The sequence below is a fragment of the Carassius auratus genome, chromosome 40 (assembly GCF_003368295.1).
Source record: "Carassius auratus strain Wakin chromosome 40, ASM336829v1, whole genome shotgun sequence".
NCBI classification, from domain to species: Eukaryota; Metazoa; Chordata; class Actinopteri; order Cypriniformes; family Cyprinidae; genus Carassius; species Carassius auratus.
This window is the reverse complement of record NC_039282.1, coordinates 8,519,778-8,544,137: the sequence shown is the minus strand read 5'-3', so window position 1 is coordinate 8,544,137 and position 24,360 is coordinate 8,519,778. Positions and strand designations below refer to the sequence as shown.

General features: G+C 37.8%; 2 protein-coding genes across 4 annotated transcripts; one reads left to right on the top strand and one right to left on the bottom strand.

The window, feature by feature from the left end:
* Nucleotides 1–1,043: 1,043 nt before the first annotated feature.
* Nucleotides 1,044–18,607, top strand: LOC113058485 (max-binding protein MNT-like). Its single transcript, XM_026226429.1, has 6 exons — nt 1,044–1,315; nt 5,671–6,211; nt 6,361–6,402; nt 7,067–7,178; nt 15,897–16,089; nt 16,847–18,607. Exons 1-6 carry the CDS (start codon nt 1,243–1,245, stop codon nt 17,626–17,628), a joined length of 1,743 nt encoding a protein of 580 aa, XP_026082214.1. The 5' UTR covers nt 1,044–1,242; the 3' UTR covers nt 17,629–18,607.
* Nucleotides 18,608–20,802: 2,195 nt separating this feature from the next.
* On the bottom strand, nt 20,803–24,301 carry slc35f2l (info solute carrier family 35 member F2, like). 3 transcript variants are annotated; one of them, XM_026226424.1, is made up of 8 exons: nt 23,832–24,301; nt 23,030–23,205; nt 22,819–22,946; nt 22,450–22,609; nt 22,208–22,364; nt 22,064–22,116; nt 21,824–21,978; nt 20,803–21,065 (listed from the first exon to the last, which is right to left on the bottom strand). In XM_026226424.1, exons 1-8 carry the CDS (start codon nt 23,906–23,908, stop codon nt 20,805–20,807), a joined length of 1,167 nt encoding a protein of 388 aa, XP_026082209.1. In that variant the 5' UTR covers nt 23,909–24,301; the 3' UTR covers nt 20,803–20,804. The 3 variants fall into 3 exon arrangements, with proteins under 3 accessions (XP_026082209.1, XP_026082210.1, XP_026082211.1); XM_026226425.1 differs by having other exon boundaries at nt 23,798–23,913; XM_026226426.1 differs by having other exon boundaries at nt 23,030–23,230; nt 23,832–23,905.
* Nucleotides 24,302–24,360: the final 59 nt, after the last annotated feature.

The window sequence follows — 24,360 nt, the reverse complement described above, 5'->3', positions numbered from 1 at the left end:
CAAATACTGGACAAGGATTGTCCCCATATATTCATTAGACAAAATATATGAAAAGCCAAAAACTCAATAGGTTGTGTTCCTGTGCACTTTCTGTCTCTGGAATGCCTTTTTTGGTTGTTTCACAGGAAGTCTGAGTTAGCATAAACGTCCTGAGAGGACCAGGCTTTCATAAGTGCTGGGAGTCACGTGAAGCTCTCCAGCGTAAACAAGCTCCAGGGGCAGATTCTGAGGCTTTTTTCCGTGCATTTGAGAGTCTCTGAAAGTGAGGATAGTGCAGGTTCATGAGTGTGTTTGGTTACACTTTGCTTTGACCTTCTCAAATGATTAAAAGGAAATGAAAAATGACTTAACGTGCATAGCAGTCACCACAAAGCAACAGGATTCTGGTTCCCATGTGGAAGGCTGTTTCTTCTACCAGAGAGAGACAATCAGAAATGCACTGCTGTTCTTGTGATGTTTTTCCTTTTGAATGAAATAGGATACATTGGTTTGAAAACATGGGCAATAACTATATATAGTCATGTGGGAAATTGCTGAACACCTTTTGAGAAAAATTGCGTTTTGATCACAGCCAAATCATGGTCACAGTTCTGTTACCGCGGACTGTTTATCACCGCTCACCATCTGTTTGAATGGTGACTAGGTCGACATGCAGGTTGCAGTTTCGTTTTAAGTTGGCGTGCAAAGCGCGCAGAATGACATCCACGTGAGCAGATTCCATTCCTTGTGTGGCTGCTTTCCTATTGGCTGCTCTGATCTCATGTTTTATCAATCAGCGAGAGGTGTGGTATGTGTAAATGTATTGCGGAAAACACGGATCTGACGTTTATATATTAAGCGTTCTGCTTTGGAATTGTAACCAACATAGAAGAAACGTGGTGGCACACGTATTACTGACATAATGTCAGTTTATGTTCAATCGTAGTTCGTCGAATATACGCGCGTATGAAAGCACCGCAATCTCCATGTTTTGAAAGACCAGCGTGTGGGGGCGGGGCATCAGCGCAGAGGGCGGAGCCAAATGGCCAGAAATATTGACTGAATAACCCTCGCCATCTTGTTGTGACTCCTCTACGTGCGTGGAAGACTGAATTCAAGGGGGATCCAGTCACGTCTTTCCCTTTTATTATTATTTTTTTTATAGACGAGAAGATTGGGTCCAGAGCAGAAGCATTTGAATCTGTCTATTTAACATTTATATTAATTTCCCCAATCGTTTTTGGACCATAACAAGAAACGGAGATGAGCATCGAGACGCTTTTAGAGGCGGCGAAGTTTTTGGAATTGCAAGCCCTGCAACAACAGAAAGCACGTGGTAAGATTTAAGAAACGGAACATATGGGGATAGGAGCCTTTATGACAGAGAGAGGAGCACTTTAATGGATCAGTGTTGTTCTCTAATGCAGTATCCGGTTAATATGAGACACTGTTGCACGGGATGTCACATGATTGCAGGATTCAGTGGAGTACGTGACATTAAATATTGTCATGTTATAATTCGCCGATAATAAGACTCTCTAATAAGAAACTGCAGTGTAGTATGGTTACGCTTACTTTGTACCGGATAGTGACAGCCATGTATTAAAATGAAGATACTGTATGTTTATCAGCATTGACTGTTGGGATAGTGCGTGATTGAATACTTCATTGCAGTGGCGATGTAGGAAAACATACCTGCTTGCTTTCAAGGGCGGTGGCTTACAAGTACGTGCGCGAGTGCCAGTTCAGTTGCGCTTTACAAAATGACCCTAGTATCACATTACGCGGCTCTTTTTAGACCCTTTTTGCAGAGCTGAATGGATGTAATGTTTTATTGAATTTCACACAGTGTTTTCACCGCAATAGTGCACGGTTTGCTTATTTCACACTGTTATTTTCTCTCCCGCTCTCGCTGCATGAGTCCGCTGGCGCTTTCTGAAGCGACTCGGTGACGTGTCTGTCGTAGCCACGCCCTCATGTGAGATCCGCGTGGAATGACCCCTCCCCTTCCCTCCATGTGCGCGCCTGGAGGGCGGGGCTTTACAACCAGAGGGAAAGTAGGACAGTAACCCCCTGCTTGCTTTTCCAAAATGTACTGCAGTTATATAACCCACTCATGCAGTTGTGGTTCATCGTGCTGCTCCATCAAAAATACTGGAAGAATGACATTTTAGGAGTAATTTACATGACAAGCTTGTTGACCATGCAATCAGTGGAGATACTGATATATAAATTAATCATCTATTTATGAGGATAAATCTAATTAACTATTTGAAAAAAAAACGTATATATATTTGCTGATTTTAGGTGATTTTCTATGCCTCATTGATATATCAAATGTATTCTCCTTTTACTCCAGTCTAAGCTTGTTAGAGAAATCCTCTTGGTCAGTGTCACTTCTGTATATTTCACCACGGCTGACTGTAATTCTACTCTGCATGTGACTCTGTAAAAGCATCCAGCCAGCAGTTTGTCATGCTGGGCTGTAAATTACATTTTACACTGGTGGACCGTCATTTCCTGTGTGCAGTTACACCTTTGCCCTCTATAGCCGTTAAATAAGTACACAAAAATACTTTTTAGACAGTCGGGTGTTGTCCTGGAAAATTATGTGAAGAAGAATCTGAGGGCTTTTCTTCTCTTTTTTGACACAATCAGAAGAGTAAAACCGTGATATGCGTTTATGCATGTGGGAGATGTTTTCTCCTCTTACAGATATCAGTAATGACTTTAATCAGCTGTTAACACCGCTCTAGTGTCAGGAAAGCGAGTGTATTTAAAGGGACAGTCACACTTCATTTGAAAGACTTGGTGTTTCATGTGTATTGTGCTTCCTTGTGTATTCTGGTAATTGGTTGTTTGGTTCCAGAGGAACCCTCCTTCCCCCTTCTCTTTTCAGCAGGAGGAAGCGTGCGATGTTCAAATAGGATAGTGGTGACTGATGGGGGTGGATTGCTGTGCTGTGATTGGCTGAGATTAGGTTGGAGCACTTTCACCACCCCCTTCGCTGACACACACGATAAGAATGCCCGTCTTAAAAGTCTCATTATGCTCTGAGTGCACATGATTTGATGCTGTCCGGCTTTTCACCCTAATGAGATTCATGGCGTTCCACACACACCCATGTGTCTTTTTCAGTTTATCTAGGATACCTTGAATTCCTGTGACCTCTTTACTACCCTCGTCATTAAAAGGATTTTTTTTTTTTTACTGGTAGCATTATGTTGTGCAATGATTAATTTTTTGATTGCTATTAATTGGATGATATGAAGCCGTTTTCTTCCGTGTTATGTTGGTGATTATTTTTTTAAGGCTTTTGATCCAATTCAAGTTGTTATACATATCATTAGATGTGTGCTAAAGTAGTCGGAATAATGAAAGCAGTAATGTAAAGCACATACTGAAAGCTTTTATGCAATTTATTTTAACGTTTATGCAATTTATTTATTTATGCAATTTAAAGTGAAATTTCTGTCACTATGAACTGAAACAATTTTTTTTTTCTATTCATCAAAGAGTAAAAAATAAATGTTTTATTATGGCTTCCACAAAAATATTCAATACTGGAAATAAGTGCTTTTTGAGCAGCAAATCAACATATTAGGGTGTTTTCTGAAGGGTCATGTGACACTGAAGACTGGAGAAATTATAATGAAAATTCAGCTTTGCATCACATACATTAGTTATTTTAAATGATTAATATTAACAAAATATTACTGTTTTTACAGTGAGCATAAGACACTTATTTAAAATAACCTAAAAAAATAAATCTTCCTGACCCCAATCTTTTAATTTGTAGTTTTCTATTAAATTGGTTATTTATTTTTAATTTTCGAATATTCAGAGAAACAGGTTGCTCTGGTACAAACACAAACCCACACAAACACAGTCTTATGAGTGGGTTACTTTTAGTTGCCTTGGTTTGCACATTAAACTGAGGATAAACATTTCCCTAAAAACCTGAATTCAGTCTGCGTCCAATCCTTTCACCTAAAATAGATGTAACTTCCTTAATTGCTTGATCGTTGAACAGCAGTGAAAGTCCTTTAGTGTATTACGTAGTTCTACTCTCTGATTGAAAAAGTAGTTTGTGTGTCTCTCCAGTGTCCATGTTGTTTCTTAAACAGTGTCATGTTGGGTGCAACAGCTTGTTTTATTGATGCTGAAGTTTTGGCAAAGGTTCAGGAGGCTGTCCTGTGGTGTTTTGGAGCAGGCCTGCCTGAAGAAGGGAGTGTACTAGGAGGGGAACCAGCATCATGTTTCCATGTAGACCAGAGAAACTTTGGCCTGAAGCCTGTACACCATGTGCTCTAACAGTGATCTCTATCCTCCTCTGTTAACCAGTAACACTCATTTGTCTGTATGCACACAAAAGCTCCTTTATTAGAGTTCACTCTGAGCTAGATATAATCTCAGGCTGGTTTATAGGCCCATATTGATTTGTGGCTTCCCCGTCTTCATCATTTGCCCCAGTTAAATGAGATGTCATCACATCATATGTTGAAGGTCAAAGGTTACCTGCAGTGTCCAACATATAGTTCAGTCCTCTATATTTCCTTGAACACTGTTTACTGGATTACACTGAGAGAGACTGCACACAGAGAGTACATCCATTTTATTTTATTATGTTTTATGCTTGCTTTGGATGTTAACTAAAAATGTATAGACTAAGTACTTATAATAATAAAAAAAAACTGACCGTCATATTTTATTACCATGTTGGCTGATATGTATATTTTTATTTATTGGTATCCCTTAATACTGAATTTTACTCAAACTGTTTAACACGGACAAAAATGATTTTTGATCATTTAAATAAATTAAAATGTAAAACTTAAACCTGTTGGCTAGGCAACTAATTGAAATAAATGTAATTTGTAACAAATAATAAAGCTAATTAATACAAATAGTAAAATAGAAATACAAAATGATAAATAGAAATATAAAAAAATAATTCAAATTCTGAAAGTGTGTAACAAAATTACTAAAACAAATTAAAACAAAAACATAAAAATAGTAACGAAACCTAATTCATAGATGAATGGATATTATAAAGGTATATTAAAAATACTAAAATAACACTAATTGAAGATGGATTTTTCTCATTTCACACTTTTTTTTTTACATTTATGTCCATTGTTGTCATCTAATACTTGCGCAAAGTTAAGGCCCGTTCACACCAAGAACGATAACTATAAAGATAACGATATTAGCGTCCACACCAGCGAACGATATCGTCTGTGTATTCTAAGCGGACGCACGTCTGCTGCTTTAAATTCTCGAGCTCTTTACAGCAGGATTGATTTTGATTGGTTGGCAATGTTTTTATTGTTCATCAGGGAAAAAAAAGAAATTTCTGAAAGTGATTCCAATGATATGGTTTCTCTGTGCCTTTATCGTTATAGTTGTGGTGTGGACTCGCTATTCTTTAATATTGAGAATGATTTTTAGAACTATATCTTTATCGTTATCACGTGCTTGGTGTGAACGGGCCTTTAATCTTTCAGAACACTTTTAATTTGATAACATTGTTAAATGTGATCTTTAGCAAATCTCAGAATGAATATCCGTCTTTCTAACTGTGCAGTTGTGGTGCCTAAATTTATGTAAATATAAATATGAACCATTGCATTACCAGTAGGTTCTGAATATGAACAAGTAATGAAAATGTCGCTATATTTCTTTCAACAGAAGAGAATGAACTCCAGGAAAGACGGCGTCGTGAGCAGGAGGCGGAGAAGCGGAGAGCAGAAGTGAACTCTCATACTCAGCCCATCCGAATGAACCATGTGACCTGGGTGGAGGAGTCTGGACCTGAGCACCGCAGTATACCTGCCCCGGCCCAGCCTCCTCCCCCTCCCCCCACAGTGCCCATCACGGTCATCCCCATTCCAGTGTTGTCCTGCACTCCTCCCACCACAGCTCTCAGCCCGTCGCCAACACCCCGCCTTACCCCACCCAGAAAAGACACCCATTCACTGCCAAACCAGCAGGCACTGCACCAGTGCCCCCTCATCTCGTCTCAATTGAAGGGAGAGCCCACGTCACTGTCTCTATCCAATGGCACCAAACCTACCCAGCAGCTCCTGACCTACCCAAGCTCCATCGTCACAGCTTCCCAGCATGCACTGCTCACTCAGCCTGGAACTCCTTCAGCCCAACCCAGCCCTGCGGTCAGAGGAAGCCCTCCCGATGACCACCGTAATTTGGACGGCAAGAAGAGACCCGGAGGGTGAGTCAGGATGTGAAGCTGTTATTTATCACCATGTTAACCATTGTTTAAGACTGAATCATGTGAAGAATTTTATAGTTGGTTTTACAGCTGAGTTTGTGTTATGTTGGAGAGCTAACTATTAAAGCCCATGTGACCTCTGTTTACAGGGCAGGAACGAGAGAAGTGCACAATAAACTTGAAAAAAATAGGTAAGGTCATCCTTGTTTGCTCCTGGTTTACCATTTAAGTGCCTTTCACATAATGTTTTTCCACGTACATATATCCTTCCAAAGTGCACTATTGGCAGGATTTGTACATTTCTTTGAAAGAAGTCTCTTATGCTCTTTATTTGATCAAAAATACAGTATTAACAGTAATACTTTGAAATATTATTACAAATTCAAATACCTGGTTTCTAGTAGATGAATATCTAAATAATATTTATGTGTGCATATTGTATAAATTAAACGTATATTAAACAAATACCTGTTTACCTGTTACATATGTGAACTATCTATCTATATATATATATATATATATCTATATCTATCTATCTATCTATCTATCTATATATATATATATATATATATATATATATATATATATATATACACATATACATACACACACACATATACACACACACACATACACACACACACATACATATATACACACATGTATATGTGTGTGTGTGTGTATATATATGTGTGTGTGACAATCAAAAATGAATATACTGTATAATACTTAATTATTATATCTCAAAAGACCTGTCACAAAATATAAATGTTTATATAAATCTAATTCTAAGTAAGTGCTGATACCACATAAACCCTTATTATAATTTTTTCATAAATGATCTCCTTTTCTCAGACGTGCTCACTTAAAGGAGTGTTTTGACACCCTGAAGAAAACCATCCTTCATGTTGACGAAAAGAAGACCTCCAATCTGAGCGTTCTAAGAAGTGCTTTGAGATTCATTCAGGTAAGATCAACACTTCCTGCGCTGATAGATCTTCATTTACATGTTCACTGTCTGCTGTACATCTGTATCTCAGCCCGTGTCATCAGACTTTGACAATGCAAGAGCAGGAGGGAACGCCACACGCTGAGGAAGTCTTCAGTTTGTTAGTTACAGTTCTTTAATCTGAAGATTGATCAGCTGAAAATGAGATATTTCCAATGTTGCTAAAGGCGTGAGATTAAACCTCACTAATCGAGTTTATCTGCAGAGGGAGGATGGATGGTTGCTCTCCTGTAGTGTGGGCGCAGCGCACCTTCTCTTAACCGTCAGTAAACTGAGATTGTAAGGCATGCTCTGATTAAACCAGCGCCTCATTCACACATGCACACACATATGCACGCCTACAGACAGACCCTTTAGGAGACGTAGAAATCCAATCCAATCAAATCAAAGGATTTGATTTAGCCAAGCCACACGACATGCCGGAAACTAGGGCAGTGTGGAAACAGTGCTTTCTGGTGGAAAAAGTCTTTCTCTCAACCAGTTTGTTTACATTTATAGTCCATTTACTGGCATCTGCGTTTATTAAAATGAAGCAGACTTCCTACATTTGAGAGAACATGTAGGAGTGTGTTTCAAGTATATTCAGATACGGCATGACAAAAACAGAAATGTAACATTTTGTTACATCACTTGTGGGATAAAGTACCTTGTCAATGAAAAAACGACACCATTTTGCAATAGTGCCTTAACTAGAAGAAAAAAAGATAAGTTAGTAGTGTGACTAGTTCTAGTTAGTCACTCTGGATGTTTTATTATTAATGACACTCATTAATTACTGTCTTCTTGAAGGACAGGTTTGTGGGAAACTTATCTACATTTGATTGAATGTTCATAGAAAATCTAGACGGTCAGTGATTTGAGTTGTTTCCCAGTCAATGTATCTCCCTCTGCCTTTCTGTTTTTTTCTTTTCCTGCTGAGAGATGAGTGCCTGCAGGTCACGGGGCTTCTCTCTTTATGATTAGTGTTGTGTTGTGTTTGTGTACTTGTTTTGTGATGGTCTCTGGAGGTGGCAGTGGCACAGCGTGTGGTTCAGGTCATCCACCGGGCCACAGGTGGAGGCAGGCACGCGCACCTCACCTCCACGCGTCTGCCTCAGCATGCGCTCCTGTCTGAAGCCCCTCCCACTTTCCCCTCACTGACCAATCAGCTCCTCCCAGAACTGAATAAGAGGATTGTTTGATGAGATTACTCATCTTTATTGGCACCTGATTCACAGACTCCTGTGACGTCGTGGCAAATCTGCTTTTTGACATCCAAAGTGACTGATTAATCACGGGACAGATTGAAGACAATGCTTATCTGTATTAAGACAGGGACTGTTGTTATTTTTGTCTAAAACAGAAAAGACTTTACAATAAATATAATAGATTAACGAGCAATAAGCAATACAAATTTGTTTCAGTATTTATTCACTGTTTTTAATGTTAATTAATACCAATACAATGGTTAATTGTTAAATCCTGTTTTCTCAGTTCCATAAAAAATTAGCTGATTAAATTAACTAAGATCAGTAAATGCTTTATTAATGAATTAATTCATTTTAACTTATGTTTACAAAAGGAACCTTATTATGAAGTGTTACCACTAGTAAGTCTAGCAAAAAAAAATAAGGCTAGCAAAATTGCTAAAACTAAATGTAACCAAATAATGGAAAATCTAAAAAATAAAAGCTAATTCAAATAATTTAGGAAATATTATAATAGTATTGTAACAATACTAAAATATACACTTTTACACACTAATACTAATTCTAAAAACCACACTAACATACTGTGAAAATAAAAGCTGTTCCATTTATCTGAATATTGAGAGAAATTAGCTTATCGTGGAAAATCTTGAGGAAGTAGTCACACGTAGTCCTTGTGTTTTTGACCTACGCTTCATATGGCTTGCAAATGTTGATTTGAAATGCACAAACTGTAAATGCTGTATTAAACTGCAGATTTGGATTTCATGCTATACTAGCCTCATTTCATGTCCCATAAAACCAGACTTTACATGTTGTGAATGAATTATGATGTCTGTTGCTTTAAATGTTATCCTGTGAGTCTCAGGAGTTTCCCAGTTCTGTCTAGTAGCTCAGAGCTCCTCCCCCATTTCTCCCGCCCTCTGTGCTTTCTTTGCTCCATCCCCCACTCAGTTCATCATGTTCCCTGCCACGGCCACATGAGCAGCGAGCACATGGCTAGACAGAGCGGTGTGACGTCACTCCTGGTCACAGCCCCCTCCAGCTGTTGTTCCTGCTGCAGCACGGCACACTCGTCGAGCTCGATCTCAGTTTAGCCACATCCCAGAAACCCCGCATTAGGTGCATAAGCTTGCAGGACATGTTTTTCTTAGCAAGCTGCAGTGCATTGTGTTCCAGTGACTGTAGTGTTGTTTAATCCAGATAATAGTATTGAGATTTTTGTTTTGTTGTTGATTGTGAAATCTGCAAGGTCAGTTTTCTTGTCCTTGGCACGATGTGAAATCTTTTGATGTAGTTGCATAGAGTAAATATTAGTGCACTGGGTTTATGTTGCAATCAGTTCTGGTGTCTCTGTAGGGTTGTGATTGATGAGTAAAACCAGAATGAATCATGTGAAGTCCTACTGATTCATTTCCTGTCTTTGTGTAGCAGTGTCTGTCAGCACAAGTTGGTCATCTATATCATGCTCTACAGAAACAAGTGGCTTTTCCTTGTGCGATTGGATCACATGATTCCTGTGTGTGCTAAAAATCCCATTTGTTTTGTATAAACCACTGCAGTTTCAATGTAGCTGATTCAACAAGTATTTTTGGTAAATTTCAGCCTCATTTCTACATGTCTAATTTTGGTCTGTCCAATTGAGTTGCACCATCTGTAGATCATTTGCTTTAAATTAAAAATTCTGTTATCATCTATCCATCCTCATGTTACTCAGAACTGTTAGAGCTTTTTCCACTCTGAAACACAAAGGGAGTTATTAGGAAAATGACAATGCTTCTCTCTTACAATGCAACTGGCCATCTGGTTCAGTGCAATTATAAAATGCTAATTCTGACCTTTATGTACATTTTTGGCTTAAATGTAAACTCCCTGGTCCTCCTCCTGGCTTATACTTTTTTATACACTTCCATTTTAAAAGCTTGGGGTTGGTAAAATGTTATAATGTTTTTGAAAGAAAGTCTTTTATTCTCAACAAGGCTGCAATTATTTGGTCAAAAATACAAAATACTCATTTATTATTATTATGAAGGTTGAAAACGGTTCAGGAGTTAAAAAAAATGTATGTCTAGGACCAACAGGTCTTGAACAGACCAAGTTACCAAATGCCTCTGGAGTCACGGTACTTCCTTTACTGCAGGATTGTTTATGAGGAAGAGTGGCTGCAACATGGCTCTCTTTCTCTCCCTTATTTGTTCAGAACTGAGTGTAAACACAGGACAACACCCCTTCCCCTATTTAACACTGCGTGTGACATTGTCAAGTTCATTTTTACCTAATACAAATCTCTCATAAGCATGCACACTTGTATATACATAAACATGACGACACACATGCATGTGATTACATGTGCACAGTCATGGAGGCGGGGCTTAAGTGAGTAACTGATGATAGCAAACCAATGGTGGAGGGCGGGCTCATGCTCCAACAAACGAAAAACATAGCTGATGTTATCTCATCCCCCGAGTAGACTCTTAGTTTGAGAGCTGCTGTTCCCACAGATGTTCTTCTCTGACCTGATTCTACCTCCATATCATCCAGAATATGAATATGACCATGATTCACAATCATCTCCTCCTGAAACACCATCCAAATGATGTTATTACTGTGCAGAAGATGATAACATCTCATATTCAGTCAAGAGCAGGGTTATTATTGTCAACTAAAACTGAAACCATATAAACATTAACTGAAATTAACTTTAAGTAAACTTGTGCTTTTTCAGCTAGTTTCCATTTCTCATTTTGTTTTAGTTAAAGTTGGACCACTAAAATAACTAAAAGCTAAATAAACTAAAACCTAAAGCTCTACAAAAACACAGCAAAATTAATTGGTTTAAAATCGCATTTGAAATATTACCAAAAACTACAAAATGACACACTGTTTAGCTGTTCTGGGTGGAAGCAGGAGGGAGGGAGTGAAGGGGCCCCAGTCCACGGATCAGGAGTTCAGTGGGTTGCCGTGTTTGTGGAGCAGGCCAGTGTGTGTGTGTGTTTGTGACTAATAGAGGCAGGCATGTACAGCTGTGGGCTGGAGCTGCTCCTGATGCAGCATACAGACCCGAGAGCTGTCAACATGCCTCCTCAGCGATGGGAGGAGGGGTCACTGAGGGCCTAGTGGAGACTAGTGAAGCAAGGAATGCGCCGGGACCCCAGAGGAAGGAGGGCGCGCTTGTAAAAAAGACCAGGGATGGCTGTTTTATGGGTGCAGATGTAATGTTAAGCTTGCACTGAGAATCAGGTTTAGATTTGTGTGATGGTAGAAATGTGTGCAGATATATGCAGCCTGTGAGCATAAGAGACTTCCAAACTCCACGATAGTGTGTATTAAAGGGGACATGAACTGCCTTTTTAAAGTTAGTATGAACTGTTCTCTGAGGTCTTGTTATAATGTTATCAAAATTGTGACATCAGACAACATAATTTAGAAGTAACAGACTATTTTCTGTCCCGTCTTGACCTCCTCATTGGAATGCTCAGTTTGAATAGGCGTTGAGGATTGTAGATTCAGAAGTAAACGCCCACTGTTATGATCGGCTTACAGTTGTAAATGTTTGAAAGTCTACATACTTCACAGATGGATGCTGCTGTGATTTAGGTTTAAAATGCTTAAACGATCTGTAATAACAGACAATGCAATAATGACCACATAATCAAACAGTTACTCACACTTATGTGGTGTGGCATTACCGCCGGATCCATTATTGTCAGCGCAGCATCGTCTTTTAGTTTCAGTCTTTCTGAAAATCCTGCGTCCAAACTGTGCCTTGTTTGGAAACACATCTGTGTTAAAATGAAGTGAACAAAGGACCAAATCATTACTGATGTGGTCTGGATTTTCAATTAAAAAGTTCATCCAAATTTGTTGAGATCAGAAGCAAGGCAGTGGAAAAACACATGCAAAGACTGTTTTTCAACAACTTGGCACTGGACAGTGTCTTGTTGTGTTCGGAGACATCTTTATCATTTGGTTTCTGCGTAGACCTGTGTTTACCTCTCTCCTTATTCATCCACTACATGTGAGAATCGGTGGGCGGGGCTAAACAGCCAGCGAAGTAGAAGCAGCCATTGATCTTCTGCGGAGGCGGTGTTTAGCCACACTATTACATCACAAAGTGGCATATTCCACAACCTTCTTTTTGGCAGATTGGCTTTAATATAAGCTGTTTTTAGAGTCTGAAATTTTCAGACATTGAAAAATAAATACGACCTTACGTTGTGTCAATTATGTTTACCCACTGCCTCCAACCTTTCGTTCATCTTATACATTTTGGATCGGGTTCGTTTTTTTTACAGTTTCGCATCCATAGCATTAATTTTTAATAGGAAAGCATACTGAATATGGGAAAAAAAAAAAACGGAAAAATGCATGCACAATTTTCGGACTCGGTGTGCAAAGACCTTAAGTTCTGAAACTTACAGGATGTTTGTATAGTACAATGGCCTCTTATGTGTCAAAAGATCAGGGAGTTTTTTGTTAGGCCTAAAATAAAGGCAAGGCTAACTAATGGATCGACTGAGGTCACACATTTTCCTGAAGATGGTCTTCTTCTATCATAAGTTCTGCTGCTCTGTTTCATTCTGTTAGTGTTGTTACATGGAGCTTGTGTCCAGCACACCAGACCTATATATGGAGCGGCTGAGAGGTGCTCAGTCAAACAGGCTTTATACTGCTACCCACTGCAGACAACACATGCTCACACTGTCACACTCTGCTGCCTGCTCACTGTATCTGTTTCCATGGCAACTGTGATGGTTTTCAGCTGTTGCCTTGACAACAGTAGAGTACTCCACCACCTAATTTGTTCAGACAATGACACTGACACCTCTGAGATGCAGAAGGGCACTCTGAGCTTTGGAAAGGATGAGGCGCGTGTATCAATTGGCCCAGTGACCTGTCATTATTCACAAGAGCTGAGCCGAGCTGCAAGTCTTCCTTTATCTTTCACACCTGTACACATATCAAATGACTGGCCTGGATCTTTTCTCCACGCTATTGTTATCTCTTCAGGGCCATGCTTGTCCAGTGCACGTGGGGTGGGAAAAGAATGAGCTGTGTGATATGTCCATCTGTGACCATTGTCATTGCTCATTGTTGAGGGTTAATGTCAGTAGTGAGTTTCTTTAAATATATTATATTTTATATTCACTTATTTTGTTGGTACATATCAAAAGTAATTTAATGGTGCTCTTTATTTGGCCTTTAAGTTTTCTAAAGAGCATATCATTAGACTAGCTTTATAATAATTTCTACTCTTGTAACATCTTTGATTTAAAGAGATGTTACATTAAATTAATTTCTATGAATCAATTCAGACTGTCTCTTTCAGTGACTTAACTAAGTGGTTCATTTGCATAATCCCTCAAATGCTCACAGAGATTTATTTTAAACCCAAGCTTTCAGAGTTCAGGCTTTAAAAGAATCATATTTGTAATATGTTATTATTGTCAATATTATTATTAAAATACGTATGTAAAAATATTTGTACAAAATAATATATAAAATATGTATTTATTATTATTATTATTATTATTATTATTTTTTTTTATTATTCATACATTGCGTATGATTGTTTAGTTATTATTATAATATTAAGTTACATAAGTATAAAAAATTATATTGTGCATGTATTTGTATATTGAATTTGTATATTGAATATTTTAACGTTATATTTGCTAAATATATATATAATTTGCTTTATATATTTGCTTATTTATACAATTTTAACTTCAAAGTTCTTTCTGTTCCCATCAGACATATTATTGATTGCCGAGGATTTTATTATTATTATTACTAATATCTACTTGTTTTAATGTATTTTTGTTATAATAATGATTATTATTATAACTGCATAAAATAGTTGTTTTGTTACTAATTGTATTGTGTTACCATATTATTTTATTAAAAATTTTCGAGTTGTGGTTGCATCACCACCTCGGTTGTGAATTATTTTCTAATAGTTAGTCGGCTCGTTGTCAATTATTCCCTTCTTAAACTTAATTCTACTTAAGTTCCCCTTCTTTGTGCATAGACTCTTCAATCTCTCTCTCCATCCTCTTAAAGGTCTTAGCTGCTGCTGTGTCCTCGTTGCCTGTTTGTTTCTCATGCGTCAGCTGACAGTGCAGGAAAACTGGGTCACTTCTGCACAGCCCTGTGCCCACAGTGTGTCTTGAGTTTCGTGTTTCTCCGATCTTCAGTTTACCTCACGTTTGTGAAGTTGGATCAGTATCTGTGTGTTTTTGTGGGTATGTAGACATGTAGTTTTGTTAGGCACGCTTACACTACCCAGATGTCCACATGTGATTGGCCAGGCTCCTGTGTGATGGGCTCCTCCCCCTGATGTTACTCAGCGTGTGCACTCGTGCACGGCAAGTGAATGCCTTCCCAGAAGTGGGAGGTGCTGTCATCCACGTGTTTGTGTGAGTAAGAGAGAGTGGCAGGGTAAAAACAGACAGTGGGGGAGGTGTGTGCTGGGCCGAGGCTTTAAGGAAGAAGAAACTTGCGTCTATGCCAGAACAGCATGTGATATTTTTTACTTGCAAGTCGAAATTCCCAAATGTCTTCCTTATAAGAAATGACATTAATAAAAGCAGCCTTGACTGTGCTCTGTCAAGATGTGAGAAACAAAAAGAGAGATTTTTTTGATCATCATCAAAAAATACATCTGGACAAGACCAGTTATTTTATATAGAGAGAGGATCAAAATTACAAGAGGAACAAAATTACATAAGTAATGAGATTTTATATATTATAAATTATATATTGTGTATTATACAGTTTAATTGGATTACATTGGATATACATTTATATGATATATATTTTTTTATATATAAAGCAAGATATAAATTTATACGTGTGTGTGTGTGTGTGTGTGTGTATCATACACACACATATGTATTTGTATGTCAAATCTCTCTCTCTCATATATATATATTACAAACACATAAATACATAGAGCAATACATTTATTATACAGGTAAATGCATATAAATATACATTATTAAATTGTTACATTGTATTACATTATAATAATAATTATTTTATATATAAAGAAATAAAACATATATAAATTAGCATCTTGTAATGATAGTATGTCTCTTTTTACCCATATCTATAACATATCACTGGGTTTATTATTCTGCACGTTATTTTTTATGAACTACTACTAGCAAATATATTTATCTACATTAGAACATATCTTCCTCTATTTTAAGTTCTCTCCCATCCAGCTTTTTACGGCTCTTACTGGTTTCTTGTTTCTTGTTTTGCTTTAGCTAGACTTCTTTAATGATGGATGGAGTATTAAGGAAATAGCCAACGACCTCTAAGTGCATGTGAATGCTGGTCTCGTATTCTTGTTCCTGCTTTTTGCTGTACAGCCAGACATTTCATTGTTGCAACCGTGCCTTTTTGCAGACTGTAGACTTTAAATGCACCCTGCCTTAGTGCATGTGGAAAAAGTTATTTATTTCTCCATTTCCCCTTATAGAATCTGAAGAGGAAGGAGAAGGACTACGAGCATGAGATGGAGCGTTTAGCGCGGGAGAAGATCGCCTTGCAGCAGAGACTTGCCGAGCTCAAGAATGAGCTGAGTCAGCAATTGGACGTGATGGAGATCGAGCGCATTCTTCGACAGACTGTCCAGCCAGATGATGACCAGGCCTCTACCTCCACAGCCTCAGGTTAGTCTTGGAGAAGGCCTCGTCTGCAGGTTTCCATGCTAATGACAACATGCTTTTCCGACAGAGCTTAAAAACCGAAATCACTTGATAAATTAATTTAATTTGTCCTGTGATTCACTTTAGTTTAAGTTTAGTACAGACACTCATTCATTCAACTCAAGTACAACAAAAAACAAGACAAGTCATCAATATTTTTCAGCCCACGAAAGATGTTTTTAATTGCATACTGTACCATTCAAAAGTTTAGGATCAGTAAGATTATTATTTTTTTTAATAAAGAAATGAATGCAAAAGTAACATTAAAGGGGTTTGTGATGTTACAAAAATTAATGCACTCAAATTAATGCAGCTCTTTTGAACTTTTATACACATCAAAAAAACCTTGGGGCTGAAATAAATGGCATAGCATTTTGAAAGCATCACAGTTTCCACAGAAATATTAAGCAACACAAAGAAGAAATGTTTTTTGAGCAGAAAATCAAAATATTATTATTTAAAAATAATAAATTAAATAAATAAATAAAGGGGAAAAAAGATAATATTAATATTCAACAGCATTAATGTTCTGCTATATTTGTAAGGAAAAGTAAATTTACATTGACATGAAAATCTTATCCTTTAAACAGTACTGTATATATCCTTAAAATGTGTAAAGAATACACTAAAAAGCTTCGAAGCTAATGAAAATTAACAAAAAGTTGACTTTTTAACTTCACAATCCACATTAATAGTTTTTGTTTTGGCTTCGTATCTACAGAAGGTGAAGACAACATTGAAGATATCGAAGACGAGATCTTTTCTGCCATGCCCAGCGCCTTACCCAAAGTGCCTGCTGCGCTTCAGCCAGACTTAAAGAAGTCCCGTCCTGTGTCATCCCTCATAACACAGCACATCGCCATCCCTCACAGACTGTCTAAGGCTTTACCCCCGATTCCCTCAGCTCAACTATCCCCTGTGGCCACCGCCGCGGCCCCGATCACAGCACCTGCTTTGACCTCAACCCCAGCACAGGCTCCAAACAGCCCGGCATCCGCTCCTGCCGCCCAGGTGGTGACCCTGCAGACACTACCTCCAGCCCAGACCCATATAGTGACCGCGACCAGCCTGCAGCCTTCCGTCATCGCCCATGCGGGTTCGGCGTCGCACGCCTCAGTCATCCAAACCGTCAACCGGGTGATCCAGCCGGCCTCCAAGCATGTTGCCCACATCGCCCCTTCTTCCTCAAGCTCGGTGCAGCTGGCCCCCGGACCTCAATCCATCAGCCACATCACTGTGGCCCATCTTCCAGCAATATACTCTCAGCCTGTCACAGTCACACAGCCGGCCGTCATGAGCCACATCGCACAAACACTCTCTCACGGCCAGATGAATGGCACTTCGGCGACCAGCACGCAAGCAACCATGGTGGGCAAGCAGATGCCAGTGGGCGCTCACATGGTTACCCATCACCCTCAACTGGTGGGCCAGACCGTCCTCAACCCGTCCCTCACCATGGTGACCATGCCCTCCTTCCCAGTCAGCACGCTAAAGCTGGCCTGAAGTGCTGACATACACATTCATAGATCGAGTATAGACACTTATAGACTGGCCCACCTTGTCTGCCCCGTTTGAGACATGCAGCACTGCATTCAAACAAACTATACAGCTAAAGGACACCGTACATTCCAAATGACAAGAAAGTATATAAAGACCCAAAAAGCGACACACAGAAATTTATCGAATGTCTAATACTATATAATGATATATAATAAAAGAGATGTTTTATCTTAATGTGTGGGTTAAGGCAGAGTCTAGAGTGCTTGTGTGCTACTCGGTGTGTTTTAGGCTCTAGTGGAGTGTATTATGATGAACCTGTGGTGCGATCCCAGCCTAGATTGACTCTCAGCCAGCCTGATGTGTGTGACTACTGGTTTAAATGACTTTGTGAACCGACAGCCCCCATAATACCTCACACGGACTCCTCAACTAACAGCACACCTCATCTGAAGACTCTTCTCAGCTCCGCTAGACCAGGTTTAATGTTGTGACTGTTGCAAATCCTGAAGTCCCTACAGTTCTTAAAGAGATCATTTATGTCATTCCAACCTGTAGGACTTTCTTTCTTCTGCAAAACACGAACATGAAGAACTGTTTTTGTCAGTACAATAGAAGACAGAGGGGTTCAGGACAACACAGCCCCTGGACAAAAACACTCCAGAATAGCTTCGTTTTGTGTTCTGCAGAATAAAGAAAATCATTGTTGAATCAATAATGACAGAATTGTCTCTTTGTTGTTGAACTGTCGATTTAAAATCAGTTTACCATCATCGTTACACTGGAGAAATGATTTTCTTTAATATTTGTAAATTCTTAAAGCAAGACACATGTACTTACGAAGGAAGATGAATTAAGATATTAAATGTTTCAAAATTAAGTGAGTTTATGCTTTAACAAAAACTGTTGGAGTAAGAAAAATGATAAACAATAATATCTCAAGTCATTTTGTTTTGCAAGTGTATATGTTAATTTAAAAATTTTAGGTTTTTCCTGGAAATCAAGATGGAAATACTGAGTAAGAAAATCATTTTTGCAGTGTACTATAGTCAATCATGTAGCTGACACTAGGAGCGTGTGTGAGATGTTTCCATAAGAAATACAGAGTTTACATGATTTATCTGTAGTGCTCTAGCTGGCATAGACACTATTGTTGTGTGACTGTCACATGAGTCATTGGGAATCTGACAGGAGTGCCTTTTAAAGTCAATCTGGAGTCCTGTTCAATGCTGCCCCCTATTGTTCTCTTGCTGCATCTGCACTCTTTAAGTTCTTCACTAACAAAGCCACCTACTTGCATCCAGCTCAGAGGTGTATGAATTCAGCTCCACTGAGGAGAACCATTAGTTTGCGACTTCGCAACCTTGTTCTGGATGTCATTGCGAATGTATTCCAACACATTCAATGCCTTCATCTTGCCACTGGTGATAAATGTTGGTTATTATATGTGCAGAAGTGTTAGATCTACATGCATCTGTGTGTGTGAAATGAATGTGTTACTCGGAGGCTTTGTGCTTGTGTTTTTGTGACAAATGATGCTGCAGTTGAAAGGTGGATGGATGTCAGCTTGTGTTCCTTAAATGAACATCTTTTAGGCTTCAGGACAGTTGTAAGAGTCCGAGAGATGCTGCAGGATTCCTGGACGGGAGAAAGTCTGCATTGAGCCGCACTGAACGCTACACAGACCTGCAGGTAAAGCACAGCCTGTATGTACAAAGAGATTTGATTTAAAACTAACACTGTGATCCCTGTCGGTTGTTCCAGTATGAGCAACCCATGTTTACCAATCACAGTGTTATGTTGCGCAAGAGTCCCTGCATTTGTTCTGCTTCTGTAAATGTGTGAGAGAGAACACACTGAACTTTTTATTTTGGTTGTCAGGTTTTACTTTTGTGTGTTCGTACTCTGTAGGATGTACACATTCTTAGACTAATTGATATGGCTGGTTTTGCATGTAGATGGATGTTTCTTGTTTCAGTGCTCATTTTTATGTGTGTGTGTGTATATATGTATATGAATATATGTTATTTTCAATTTCTGGGACCATGTAGAACAAATTTTCAAACCTCTTTCCACACTGATATATATATATATTAGTGTGTGTGTGTGTGTGTGTGTGTGCTTTCCCCATGGAGAAAGTTCAAGTTGTATATAGCCTGTAAATTATGTTATAAGAGGAGCAAAAATAAGTAAAAAATGTTCAATAAAAAATACATCTTGATACATTTACCTTTTGTTTAGTAGTTATTTTTGGACACTTGACAGTCAAATAGAGAACTTAAAGGATAGTTCACCCCAAAAATTCAACTTATCATTTACTTGTTTTAAAACTATGATTTATTTTTTTTCTGCAGAACACAAACGATATTTTGAAGAACGCGGGGAACCAAACAACATGCCTTTTTAAATATCATTGTATGGACAAAGAATAAATAAATAAATAATATACTTTTGTGTTCTAGAAGAACCGGATGGTTTGGAGAGAATGAGTAAATGATTACAGAATTTAAATTTCTTTAAATTCATAACCTGTACAATATTTCTTTGACCTTTAACAGAACATTTGGCAAACCACTTACAGTTGGCAGTTTGAGTAAAGCCATATAGTTGACATGGAAAAGAAAACTGATTATTTTTGATGTTTCTGTATAAAAAGGTTTTAGCTCCAAACTCGCCTGAACCAATTAAACAAGCTTTTTGAGATTGCTTAAAAATACAAGCTGGTGTTTTGAACTGAAATCTAATGAACTAAACTGAAAAATGGTTTTCATTTTGGGTTGAACTATTGTATGTTCTGAATCTAATCATGTGCCTTAGTACATTGGACTGTCGAGCTATACACGCAATGAATCAATCAAAATTGCCTATGCTTTTTTTGTAACATTTAATTGCTGTATGTTGTGGTTCCTCAAACTTTTTTTCTGATTCTTAAAATCAGTTTAAAGTGACAACAGTGGCATTCACAGATCTATTGGGCCATAAATATGAGTTTGTTTGCCAACAGTGATATAAATGATCTGATGTCATGAGATAAGAACATTTGTGTCATACTCTTTCCTTTTTCTTTTTTTTTCTGCAGTTTATTCATTTGATTTATCAACATAATCACTATTCAAATATAATGACAAAAAAACTATGATAAAAAAAAGGTTCAGGTGTGTTTTAACATGGAGTTAACAAAACTACATTTTAACACTGTTTATGACCACACATGCTGACTGCCTTTCATTCACTTGACTCTTGATTTGATCTTGCTCTGCTTGTGCACAGGTTATCTCATCCACACAGCCTTGAGTGCTGTCGTTATCAAACTCGGCGGCGTGATTGTCCCACCCTTCCTCATCAGATGACGGGGCAAGAGCTGGGTTCAGGGTAGGGACGGTGTTAAACATGATGAAACCAACGAGGATCACCACCAGTGACACAATATACAGTCCTGAGAACTAAGAAAGAACAAATAAGTGGACTGAAATACCTCAGTCAAAAAACATTGAAGGACCGTTTGTAGAAAACAAAAATAAGATGTTGAAAGAAGTTAATTTAAATATAAAACAGGTAAGAGTCACATGAAGTGTGTAGTGCATTCAGTATATAAATGAATTGCTAAGAAGTTTTTTTGTTTGTTTTTTTTGGTGAGGAATGTTAAAGAGTAAGCAGAGGACACCGGGGACTTAAAAATCTTCACATATTAAAGAAATATAAAGCTCCATGTCACAATGACCCAGAATATCTGAGATAAGAATACAAGGACACATCTAGATACTATTGCCACTTATGCTAAAAATGCACACTGGTGCATATATATATTTTTTTATTTCATAATTTATTTTTCTTTTATAGTCATTACTGTTCAAATGTGAGGCCAGTAGGATCTTTTGTTTATGGAAAGAAATGAATACTTTTATGCATCAATCAACAACTGATTAAACATTACAGTAAAGACAATACTAATGTTTAAAATAGAGATAAAGATTTCTATTTCAAATAAATCTGTTCTTTTGAACATTCTATTTATTTAAAATTTGCTTTATACAAAAATATATATAATAATAATACGCAGGAGACCTGTTTTTAACATATAATCTGAAAAATGTTACTGGCAAATCACCAAATGACATTCAAAAATGTAGTTTTGTATATAATGATATAACTAATTTTGTAATGTAAAATACATTATGTCTCAATTAAGTATTTTACTCACAGCGTATTGGAACAAAAAGAGCCCACAAAAGAGGCTGAAGAGGTCTCCAGTGAGTAAGGAAAGATTGACCGCTGTGGCACTGCTCATCTTTATCACCAAAGGCATGAAGCTATAGAAGCCGTACATGCAGACCGCATATCCAGCCAGGATAAGAGCTAAGAAGAGAGGCCAACAATCAAGCCTAGGATGACGTCATTGACATAACTGAAAGGGGTTTTATTTGGCATTGCTGTACTTTACCAATTTCCCATGTCCACTGAATTCTAGACACTTCATTATGTTCAAGAATCCCCCTGTAGGTGACAAAATAAAACAGTGCAGATGATGTGGAACTGACGTTCAGCAACTGCTCTACTGTTGTTGTGGTTCATGAACAAATCTTACAGTTGTATTGCACTGATGATTGACCCGAAGAGGCCGACCATGCCCAAAAACTCCACCCTGCTCAGATTCTTCACTGTGTATTCCTGGCACACATTAGAGATGGCATACAGAGTGGCACTGACTAGAACCAGACCATCACCGAGGAGAATGTCACTTGCTGTTGACACAGGATTGAATAATGTTTACATTTTCGCTTATGTTTTCCGTTCAGTTATATTTTGGAGAAGCAGCGTGCTCCTCACAAGATCCCTGGTCCTGGCCAGCAAGGATGTCTGCTCCCACCATGGCTCCCACCCCAGCCAGACAAATACATACAGCTACGTAGTGAATGATCCTATAGCGGGTCTTCAGGAAGAACCAGGACAAGATCATCAAAACCGGGATAATAAAACAGTCCAGCAGCTGAAATGCAGACAATAGGGCCAGGTAGTCAAACAAACGGCTTGTATTGAGAATTTTAAATCAGATTCTTCTTTTGTCAATGTATCACACAGCAATAAATTGTAAATAGAAACAGTTATTTTAAATTGTAACAATATTTCAAAAGCCCCTCACTTTTGAGTGGTAGTGTAAGCACAGTGTATATCATCAGATCCAGAATAAGCTGTCACCTGTATGCTGGTTAATGTGGTGTACTGATATGCTTTCACCACTGCGTAATTTGCCTCCACATCTGTCAATCCTAACAAGAGATACTTCCACCATTTTGTCTTTAATATCTGCAAAATATTGCCATCACCTGCATTAAAAGAAAGGTTTCCTTAATATTACATGCCAAAAAAAAAAGGATACCAGTAGAACAAGACTGAAACACATGAATACCTCGTCTGAAGATCAGTGCAGTGGTGTAAGTGATGCCCAGGAGGATGTAGTTAATGAAGCTCTGCAGCATGGGTGTATTCAGATAGTAAACGGTTGCCAGATACTGCGATGTTACAGCAGTCCCACAGATCAGTGCTGAGAGGCCTTGTCCCATCAGCAGAGTTTTAAACAGTTGCCTGCGATAAACATTGGCTGGAATAACTGTGCACCAATTGGTGAGGGGTTTTATCCTCTGAATATAACATATATAGTGTTTAAAATATACATTATTAGTTTTGTTTAATAATAATAATTGTATACATTTAATGTTAACATTTCTCATTGCTAATTATGACAATAACAATAAGTAAAAGGTTCACTGAAAAATAAAACCTGACAGTATTGCAACTGAAACCAGTAAAAATAGTCCATTTTCTGTTAAAATAATATATAAATATTAGATTAAAAACCCAAGCTTAAAAAAAAAAACTTAAATGGTGCTTAACTGAAATAAGTCTATACTGAAGTTCTAAAATTAATAAAAAAATTGAAAATATTAAAATAAGTAGATAAAAAGCATAAAACAACAATTAAAAACTTAATAAAAAAAAACTTTAACTAAAATTAAAACGAATAAATTTAAATGAAAGAGTAAAAAAATAAAAGCTTGTTCAAAATATTAATAAATACTTGAATAGTATAAATCATACTAAAATACAAAACCCTGGCTATCATGTTAAACAGCATGACTTCAGATCCAAAGAGCAAAGGAAACAGAATGAAACTTACAGAAGCCACTGTATGGAAATTTGCATCCACTCACCATGTGAAAATATCCCTCCATTTAGTCATTCCTTCTCTTATTTTATTGCAAAGAGTAGTGTCCTGCTCCTGAGGCATCTTGTCTGAGAGCTTTGAGACAGAATCTCAGTGATTAATAAGATCAATCATTTACAGTTTGGGAAACAAAGTACACAGCAGCAGAGATCTTGAATTCACAGTGAGCTAATCTTGAACTTTAAGCAATGGGTGCCAGAGAGAAATAGAGCACAAACCTGTAACTTACAAATGGACTCGAATCTAAGCTGTTTGTGTTTTATTTATAAAAAAAAAAAGAACAGACTCATAAGAGACATTCATTTGGAAATCAGATCCTCTTGTGCACTCAATTAGCTTTCTTTTGTGCAGTTTTAATCCTCACTATTTTATAATAAATCTGCTTCTCCTCATGCCTCCATCTCAGACTTGATGAATGAATGAACTAGGAACTTTGAAATCTATACACTTTTCTAAAATATGATATAATATTACAGCTTTACATGAATTTCAGATGATTCGCTATTGACCAATAT

Bases quoted from the DNA above. Each gene is read 5' to 3' on its own strand.
- LOC113058485 (XM_026226429.1), top strand. From the start codon at position 1,243: ATGAGCATCGAGACGCTTTTAGAGGCGGCGAAGTTTTTGGAATTGCAA. The intron at 6,403-7,066 runs GTAAGGTCATCC...TCCTTTTCTCAG, and splicing joins AATAAACTTGAAAAAAATAG to ACGTGCTCACTTAAAGGAGT. The intron at 7,179-15,896 runs GTAAGATCAACA...TTCCCCTTATAG, and splicing joins GTGCTTTGAGATTCATTCAG to AATCTGAAGAGGAAGGAGAA.
- slc35f2l (XM_026226424.1), bottom strand. From the start codon at position 23,908: ATGCCTCAGGAGCAGGACACTACTCTTTGCAATAAAATAAGAGAAGGA. The intron at 22,610-22,818 runs GTGACAGCTTAT...TCTGCATTTCAG, and splicing joins CCACATTAACCAGCATACAG to CTGCTGGACTGTTTTATTAT. The intron at 22,117-22,207 runs GTAAGATTTGTT...TGTCACCTACAG, and splicing joins ATCATCAGTGCAATACAACT to GGGGATTCTTGAACATAATG.